Consider the following 10,205-nt stretch of genomic DNA (forward strand, 5'->3'; position numbering starts at 1 on the left):
GAGAGTACAGCAGATATCCGTGTTTGCTGGCAGCAAAGGCAAAGTTTGGATTAAAGAGAAATAAAAGGATACTTTAAATATGTGGAGCTTTGCACAGACACAGTTGTGACTGATCCGCACCTCGAGCTGAGGCTTTTCTCTGCATGACTAATATATCTGTGCTCTTTCCTTATGCGTTTGCAAGCCTTCTTGAACATCCTCCAGAGACACGTCTCCTCTTTGAACTGCGCTCTTCATCCATCAGGACCATGTCCACTGCAGAAGCTGCACCACTCTGGCTTCTCAGCGCAGAATAAATCAGCTTTTGATGGTGCGGTCATGCTCTGAACCAGACGGGAATGAAAGGCAACGGCAGCGTAAATAAACTGGGATGCTGCCGGTGTTGTGTTTTAAATTTTCCCCCGGTGCCGTGCAGCAGGTGAGCTGATGCAGTTTGCTTTCATTAGGAGAGGAAATGGCTGCATAACAGAAATCACCGTAAATCACTCTGCTTGAGCTGATGCACATAAATGGTGCGTTTTGAAAGTAATGTACTTCCATTTAGAGGGGCTTCTTTTGTGGCTGCTCTGTGAGGCAGGGAGCGGCCAGGACAGCAAAAATATCTGGATCGGAATCCATATCCAGTGGAAGTGTTACAGTACAGGACCATTTTAATATGTATATATATTTAATAATAGCTTGGTTTCCTCAGAGGTAAAAGGTTTGGGGTTCAGATCTCACCTGATGGATTTAATATGCATGTAGCTGCAGAGTTTTTCATGCTGTGGCTGTATATTAATATACTGTTCACTTTATTCATATAGTGCACTTTAAAAACTAATTTCAATCCACATCCCAGTTGATCCTGGTTATCAAACAGTTAAAAGTTTCTGTGTAATGAAGCCCAGCAGAGCTTGGAGCCGTCTCTCCCCCTGGACAGAAACCAGCGACGAGCGCTTCCTGGTGTACAGGAATCCCTCATACTGAGCATGCATGACGCGACAGTGGAGAGGAAAAACTCTCCTTTAACAGGAAGAACCCTCCAGCAGAACTGGAACCAGAACCAGGCTCAGTACAAACTGGTCTGTCACAGCTGACTGGAGGTTTACATGATAAACACACAAGACAAACATTTGTGGCTGTTGAGAGGAAGAGAGCCGTAAACTCCTGAGTCTGCATGCATTTGGTTCAATCTGCTTTGAGAAACATTCCCAGAATTCCCAGAAGGATAAAAAATCCACACGATAAACTCTGCATGCTACAGAAACTTAAACCGTTTTTAAGAAACCAACTTCTGTTGTGACGTTACAGTGGACAGTCTGGATGCTCAGAAAGTTCTGGGCAGCTTCTTATGAAGTAACAAGGTAACAAACTTTGGTTTCTTTATTAGCTGGACCCGGAGTGTCAGGACCGACCGGTGGTTCTGAAGCTGCTGTCCACATTCACATCCAATTTGACACCATGTGAGAAACTCTTAGAGCATTTTTCACACGAAGCTTTGTTTGGAGCAAACAGTCTGCATCTCAAAGTGCCACTTCATGTCAGCTGCTGTGCAGAAACATGGCCGCTTTCTGCATGTGGGCCGACGTGACGGGTTTGGTTCTGATGAGGTCTGGAGTTTTCCTAATCGCTGCTGCAGTTCGCAGCGTCACATCGCTAAACTTTTTTAATTACAGTTTGCACTAATATACAGAAACAAAACTTTAAAAGCTGTTTCTCCCGTTTCCATAAAACTGTATTTCTTTGATAAAAAACTGGAGAAACTGGTTTGTTTATTAGAAATGTAATAATTTAAAGAAGTTCATATCTACTGAACATTTTTCACATTTTGTCAAAAACAGAAACTACTTTTTATGGGATTTTTATGTGATGAACCAAAACAAAATGGTGCATAGTTATGAAGTAAAGGATACATGATGCATGGTTGGTTCTTTATGTTTTTACATAAAAATCTGAAAAGTGTGGCATGTGTTGGCACTTCCTCCCAGTTTCAGCTCATCTGGGTTTCCAGCTCTGCACAGGACTGAACCTCTGGGCCGTTCTTCTCTGAAACGGATCAAAGTCTGGATGTGGATATCTGTGAACATCGGTTTTCAATTGTTGCTAAGGATTTCAGTGTGGACTTTGACTGGGCCATTCTGTCACAGCATTAAGCTTTGGTCTGATTAACACACAGCCTGTCAGTCTGGGTGGACGTACAGGTTAGTAGGTCTCCAGTTGGTCCATCGTGTCTCCAGCTGCAGACCCACAGAGCAGCCCTCTCTTATCCTACAGACTAGCCAGCAGCAATTAGCAAACACCTGGTGGAACTTCTCATCTGCTGAGCTTGTATGAGCTGCTTGTCAGTGCAACATAATGAAACCATCAGAAGCTTAACAGAGAAACATTTTTCTAATGATGTGCTGAAGACAGAGTGTCAGAGAGACCGGGAGCTTCTTAAAGAGACAGAGACCCAATTTAAACCATTAAAGTAAAATGTCTTTTAAGTCATATTTAATTGATTGTACTATAAAATGGAACATACATGTATGTATGGGGCTGTATAAGGATGGAGTCAGACTTTCACCTTTTCTGTGACTCTGAACAAAAATTTACTGGATGAAAAAATCTGAATATTTGAGTCTGGATCTTTGCAAAATGTGTTGGAAGATTGGTTTTGTCTTTCTGATGCCGTCATGCATCAGAAGTGAGTCGGCCTGTGGAGAGGTATCCTCCACAGAGCCGTGTCTGTGTATTTACAGTACGGAGCCTCCGGGCCCAACTGGCACCGATAGTGAGGAACATATGCACCTTCCAGTGGGAGCCCATCTGACCGGGCCGCTGGCTGACGACCGCCTGCTTCTCTCCATATGCAGCCGACAGACGGCCAGAGCAGACTCTGCCCTTCAGTCAGAGAGACTTTACTGCGGCCTTTCACAGGTCGTTCCTCTGAGCCTGGAGCCGGAGAGCTGTGTGTCGCTCTGATCTGGAAAACCTTACACACCTGCTCACCTTTACCTGCACCCAGACATGCTAACAACTGGCTCAGAGTTGTTAAAGCAGTAATTGCCCCATTACCCTCACCTTCAACCTGCTTTTCTCACAAACACACGTTGACTCGCAGAGGAGGATGTGATGTGTGAAGGAAATAATGAGTGGAGGACGAAAAGAGAAGCTGAATGCTGGGAATGTAGCCTCCAGGTGGGACGCTAAGTGGACCCGGTTGGTCATTAGCATTAGCATGCACGGTTCTGACTTTAAGCTGATTGTCCCCCTCCGTCCCCAGGCTGACTCCTGATCAATGCAGGGTTACGGGTCTTTATCCGGGTGAATGTTCAGAACACCGAGTCCCTGCCGGCCCGACACCGACCCGTTTCCATGGCGCCGGCAGGGTTTCAGGGGCTGCAGATGTTGGCGCATATTTAATAAGCCTGATCACTGGAGCCCCCGACCTCGCCGTGTAATTCCTCTACCCAAGTTGCATCTGTTCGCCGTGTTCTCACTGCAGCCTCATGCTGGCGCAATAGTTTCACAAAGTCACACAAGTCATGGAGTGACTGGCTGCTGCTGCCACGGCAACAAGCAGGGCGATGCGGAGGGGAACTGATGGACGCAGGTTTCCAACTCCATCAGTGTTTAGTTTTGTTGAACTGAGTGGGCAGTTTCAGACTGACCACTGCAGCATCTTACCCAGAACACCTGCAGGTCATCAGATAACTAACTGGCAGCTCGTCCCTTTGGATCTCCTGGATCTTATCAGAGTAAACTCGGAACAGTCGGGATCCAGTTTCCTCTCAATATTTTCCTGCATCTTCAGCTTCAAACACTTCCAGTCACAAAGTAAACACACCGCGCCGCGTTCACTTTTACGCTCCAAGCCAAATAAGTTGTTTCTGCCTCGGCTTGTTTCCCTGAAGACTTGGGCTGACCCACTTTCACTCATCCTGCTCACCTTCAGGGCATCAACCGAATCCAGAAGATTTTCCCAGCAGTGTTTGGAATCAATGGGATATGATTAAGTAATGAGTCTGAAACAATGAGGATAATTTTAAACAGCCGCAGTGTGCAGCAGCTCGCTGCAGCTGTGGAGTCTGTTCACAGAGAAGACCTCTTGGAACATTTCTGATTAACACATGGATATGATTGATTAGATTAAAAATAGATTTTATGTTGAATTGTTTGACAGTCAGGTTGGAAACAGCAACAGAGAAGTTAAGGTGAATGTTTTGCTCCAACATCTGACTTTATCTTCAACCTCTGAATGGAAGAAAAGCTAAATGAAGACAGGATCCGATACGTTGCATCTGACACACTGAACGAAATATCAGGAACCATTTTAACAAACTTTAACAAGGCTGACGGCCAGTAAATCCCCCAGAAATCAGTAACCTGATTTTTATTCTTGATAAATGTTTATCAGGTTCTCAAACTTCATTTTTAAAGTTCTAACTTCCTCTGACTGGTTATGTGTGTCTAACAGCAGGTGACTGTGACCCATGTCTGATTTTTGAGAATTGGAGAGTCTGAACACATCAGTTCCGATCAATTCACACCTAAAAAAACTTAATTTGATTCAACTTTTACATCATTGATGTGAGACATGAGTCATAATTCATAAGAAGCCAGATGTGATTAAATCCAGATTTCATTTATTTCTTTATTTCAAACTGGTTTTTAAAACAAGAAAAGAAGAAACCAGTAGGACAGAGAAACATGTGCATGAATGTTTCTCTGTGCATAATGATCAGAAATGTGTCATTAAAAACCATGTTGCAGTATTTATATACCTGTTCAATATACTGTGCTAAAGAACCAACAAATAAATATTAAATAAAATTATTACAAACTGAACCTCAGGACAAGACAATTTATAAACCTATGAGAGAAATCTGTAGCTGCTTCCATTAACAATTTTATGCATATTTTTGAAGTTTCACATTAGAAATTGTTGATGGAAACAGCAAAGTTTGAAATAACTCCCTGAATTGTGCTGAAATGTTTGAAAACTTGTCTGCTGGTTTTTTGCTACTTGTTGTTTACTGCAGCCACGCGTAGCGTCAACATCTGAAGAAATTAAAGTCTGCGTATCCTGGCTGATTCACTGGATGGAAGCATGTCCAATTTGGATCTTCTGTTTTGCAACATTTTAAAAGTTAGCTCAAAATTCTGCTGCTGTGGCGTCGACATTCAGGATCCTGCAAAGGAAATCAGATTTCAGCAAAGAATCAGAAATGAGCATCAGGAGCTGCTGTGTGAACAGTTTAAGCTTTCTACATGAAGTGTTGAGAGCTCTATTTAAATTGATCAACATCCATATTTTTAATAATTCAGAACCTAAAGTGCTTTTCTAAGTGACATTTAATTAGTTATTTTTACGAATATCGACACAAACTGGCGGATTTTTCATCTTCACACTAAAATAATACGAGCCATTTTCCATCTTTTTAAAGTATTTATGCTCTGAAGTGTTTCTAAAGCAGCAGCTCAGATTTCCTCTCTTCTGCTTTTGGACACAGCTGGTCACAGAGACTCAGTGTTTTCCAACAGAGACAAGTTAAACATTTTTCTGAGGAATTAAAAATGTAATTGGAATAATGGGAAAACTCTCCAACTGATTTCTGTAAAGTTTTGATGTTAACCAGGACTGAGAGCGTCTGTCCTGTTTCTATCGGCTGCATCCCGTCTCCACACACCTGGATCCCTGGATCAGCTTCCAGTCGTTCTGCACATGCTCAGTAGCGAGTCGTTCATTTGATCCAGGTGTGTTGAGACGGGATGCAGAAACCGACTCCTGAATTCAGGTAAAGTTAAAGTTTCTCCTGAAAAAACTGTTTGCATTGTGAATTCTTGTTTCAGGTTCCATGGGTTTGAGGCAGATGTAGCTGCTTTTATTCAGTGTGTGTGTTTGGGTTTGACTGCTCGAGTCTGGGAGTGTGTTCTGCAGACATCAGAGCCAAAGCAGCAGATTGATGAACAGCTTCAGCCTTCAGGGTGTCAGGAAGCCGAAGCCTCTTCCTTCCTGCTCCTCTGTCCCCCACAAAGACCCCATGAACCATCACACCCACTGCTCCTGCTCTAACCCCACCAGTTCCCCCATCAGAAGTTACACATTCGTAAAAAGTCTTATTCCAACTCTTCCCTAAGGCGCACACGTTTTATTATTTCTACTCTAAACCCTCAACATGTGGTTAGAAAATGCTCTAATTGTTCTGAAAGTCTGAAAAGAAAAAGGTGACACCAATGGCAAAATGACAGTTGAATCAACATACAGAGGAGCAAGAACAGAGTGGATGAGATGCAATAAAGCCGACGATCAGGAGTCTGTTTCATTTCCACCAGTGAAACAAACTGGGGATTTTTATCCTCTTTGACAGCAAAAATGTAAATGTTTGCATGATGTTTGACTGGAATAAGTTTCCATTTTAATCTGGTTGATTTCCTTTAATCCTGAATGAAAAGATAAATTTATCCCCAGCAAGTGAGATAAAAACATTTATAGATTTACAGACGATAAATCTGATGGATAACATCTGAATTTCTATTCAGCTGTGTGACGGTCTGGAAAACATCAAATAAAATACATCAGTGTGTGTCTGCATCACGTTGCTGAGGGTTTCTGATGGAGTAAAGCATCAAATATAAAAATAAAACTGTTCATAAGTCAAACAGAAGCTGGACGAGTCCGACGTGTTTCTCTGTCAGTGAAAAACAGGAAAAATTCAAATCCGTTTAATTCACAAACTTTCTGGATAGAAATGTTTCCTCAGACTGGTTTGGTCCAACAGGCTGCCGCTCTGAGTGACGCAGGTCTAGAATGCGTCATCCATGAACGGTGATAGATGAGGGTCAACATGAGAAAAATCTACTTAATTTAACTGGATGATGGATGGAGCTCCAGTTACTCAGATGGACAAAAAGAACTTCTACTTTGAACAAAGTTAGAGAGAAAAAGGCTGAACATTTAGTTAGTCTGACATTTATAGTCAATTATTTTAGACCAAAAGGAGAAAGAGGCTGAAATCTGACTCAGCTGATCTGCCTGGGACTCATTTTTTCCTTCCTCACAATGTTCCTTGAATTTGCATCTTTAAATTTCCTGTAAATTTAACGTCTTTATGTGTGAAAGGAATAGATTTACATCCTAACTGTTGCCTCTGTTGTCTTGCAGGTAATTCTGATGCTAACCAAACTCTTTGACTTCAACCTCAACAGTGCGACCGAGAGTTCATTATGGAGGTAAGAGTCCGACACGTTTCACCAGGTCATGATGGGAGCACGTCTGAGTTTGACACAGTAAATTGGTCCGAGGAGCCGCTGAGGCGCCGTCCACACTTCCCATGGCTTTAATCGTGATTTAAAGACGCTCCAGATTCTCACACACTGAGAATGACTGAAATGTTTGAAACTTCTGGGGGAAAGTAAAGTCAGAGGAAGGTCTGAGGATCATGAGCCCATCAGAACCTGGAGCTGGAGGCTCGTTAGTGGAACCAGTCCAGAACTCTGAACCCAAAACCATCAGCTCAAACTCAGGCTGTGCTCCAGTCATGAACATGTTCAACAAACCTTTTCAGGTCAGTTTTATGAGATAAGCTCCAACACTGAGTGAGTTATGAATAAAATCTATATTCTGGAAAACAATCATTTGGATTACTAAACATATTTAAAGCTGCTTGTGTCCCAGTGTTTGGGCTTCGGGTTTCTTCTGTGTTGTTGCTTCATTTCCTTTTCATATCAGTTAAGGTTTGTTTCTTGGTTTATTTTTTTTGTGCCTCTGGATTTTGTTCTTGGGGTTTTTCTTCCCTTCTGACTTGGAGCTTTTTTCAGTCTCAGTTCTTCTCCATGTTCATCATTCAGACTTGAACTGGTTCCACCGAGACAAAATAATGAATCTTTAATAAATATTCGATTCTCTGCCAGCTGTCAATCCAAACGCTTATTAAAAACTTTGTTTTCATTTGCCTTTGGCTAAGTAATGTTATTTAATGTCCCTTTGGGATTAATTAACCATTTTTGAATAAGAAAAGTTTCTTTTAGTGAAGTGTTTTTGTGGAATATTAGCTAACCATCTTTGCAGCGTTTATTGTCTTGAGTAGAAATGACTTTATTGAGGAAAGTGTTTGAAGGGTTTCTCATCTGTCCTGTGTCTGGGAGGCAGCCTGAGGCGGCGCAGACACGCAGCGCAGACACGCAGCGCAGACACGCAGCGCTGCGGTGAACGCAGCGTCGCAGGAGGCCACTCAGCTCAGAGCAGCCAGCCATGATCCCGCATTATCCCGGTAATGGTGCCTCTCCAACGCTGTGATAAATCTAATAACCTGAGAAAACACAGCGCTTCGTAATGGACGGATGATTAAAGGTGTGTGTGGAAAAGCCTGACAGTCCAACAGAAAGACAGACGAGTGAACAGATGATTCACGTTTTTGAGTGAGAGAAGAGTTTAATGAGTGGACGGGACATGAGTAGAAAATTTACAGCCGGGAAGACGGAGCGGCACCTCGGGGAGCGATTCCAGCCTGAAGTAGGCAAAGCTGCATGAGGTAACAGCTTGAAATTTTTCTGCCCATAAATTGATGTGATGGGCGTGAGCATGAATCTGTCAAGCTGTCATTTCTTTATGGACAGCAGTGAAGTCAGCGTTTTAACAAGTAACAACACAAAGTCAGAAATCTCCTCAAACAAATCGTCCAGTTTTCCGTTTGTCTCCAGTTTTACAGATTTAGTCTCATTATTGATTTAAAAATTGGCTTTGCTCTCGTAAGCAGGCGGCTCTGGGATCTCAGAGAAATGATCACATCAGAGAATCTGATTCGGTTTAATGTCATCAAATTATTTCATACGTCAACAACCAAACTGGGTTCCAGGAACACAACATGAGAACAATAAGTCAAAGTAAAGAAATGAATGAGCGTGATGTTATGAATGAAAAGTAAAAGCAAACAGTAAAATGTTGTCTGAAGAATATTGGAACATTAAAAACCGTCCGTCTGTCTCCGGGTCTCAGATCTTCATCCAGGATCAGGAAAAAACACTGAAAGGTTCTGACTTCAGTTTTTAGTGAGAAAAAGGTGAAGCATCATCTATTCAGGATTTTAACACTTTTACAGTGTCTATAAAAAGTATTCAGCCCCTTGGATTCTTTTATTGTTATGACAAATCAATTATGATTAACAGAATTTGGATTTTTTGATAAAAATAAAACCCAACGAAACCTGTAATGTCAAAGTGGAAATTAATTTCTACAAAATATTGACAAATATATAAAAATATGACAAATATTCACCCCCTCCAGTCAGAATTTAGTATTTGCATCTTTTTGCCGCCGTCCCAGCAGGGAGTCTGTGAGGATCGTCTCATCTGGACGCTGCAGCGGCCATGACAGCAGCTGAAGAGCTGAGAGCAGCAGGACAGTCTAACAGGAAAGTCTTAAGCCGAGTCTTAAAAGTAGCCTCACTGTCTGAGAACTGAAAGATGATTAAAAGATTGACCATGAAATTAAAATGATGCGAAACCCAAAATATTCAAAGTTAACAAAAGTTAATAAAAATAGTTGTGTCATCTATTCTCTCCATTTTGGATGGTTTTATTTTGTGATAAATAAAACCATCTGCAGTGTCCATCTGCATCATTTACTGGAGTTCCACATTTTTACAATCCTTGATTTCCTGTAGTTGGTCCAGGAAAAATAATGCAGAGGGCTTTAAGTGGCCCGGGAGCCACAGGTTAACCCCCGGCCTCAGAACCGTCTCCACTGCTCACCTCGACATGTAACATGTCCCTCATTCTTCACTGCTTTGAATATCATCCAGATCCTCAAAACTAGTCCGCCATGTTGAGAATATTGGCCGGGTTCCTGTTCGGTGTGACGAACGGCCTGAAAATGTTTCCTAATTAGGGTTTTTGGATCCTCTCACTGTGTTCAACCACAGAGCTGCTCATTTTAAAAATACGTTCATGGTTAAAAAAAAAAAAGATTTCAGGAGTCGGAGGTGAGCCGTGGATCGTGACGGGCGGCGGGATGATGGAAAGGCATTGCGGATGTGGAGAGGAGGAGGGAAGGCTCTGATTTAGCCAGCTACTCCAGAGCTCCACTGAGTGAGAGTGCCAGGTTGCATAAATTCATCCTGGCCGACTCATCGCAGCTGCTGCTTGTCTGGAGCGGCGCTGCTGGCGTTTCCTGAGATCCACACATCTCTCTCTCTCTCTCTTTTTATGTCTCTCTCTGTCTCTCTCTCTCTCCCTCTCTCTCT

At 42.4% G+C, this 10,205-nt stretch overlaps 1 protein-coding gene across 4 annotated transcripts in view; it reads left to right on the plus strand.

The window, feature by feature from the left end:
• Positions 1–352: 352 nt before the first annotated feature.
• sorcs1 (sortilin-related VPS10 domain containing receptor 1) overlaps positions 353–10,205 on the plus strand; it is a 91,126-nt gene continuing 81,273 nt past the window's right edge. For all 4 annotated transcript variants that reach the window (XM_015039650.1, XM_015039639.1, XM_015039659.1 and 1 more), the window contains exons 1-2: positions 353–356; positions 7,127–7,194. In XM_015039650.1, the coding sequence (XP_014895136.1) occupies positions 7,136–7,194 (59 nt within the window). In that variant the 5' untranslated portion in view covers positions 353–356; positions 7,127–7,135. The remainder of the gene's footprint in view (positions 357–7,126; positions 7,195–10,205) is intronic.

This window comes from Poecilia latipinna, unplaced genomic scaffold (genome assembly GCF_001443285.1).
Source record: "Poecilia latipinna isolate Pla-1442-1.1 unplaced genomic scaffold, P_latipinna-1.0 Scaffold29, whole genome shotgun sequence".
NCBI classification, from domain to species: Eukaryota; Metazoa; Chordata; class Actinopteri; order Cyprinodontiformes; family Poeciliidae; genus Poecilia; species Poecilia latipinna.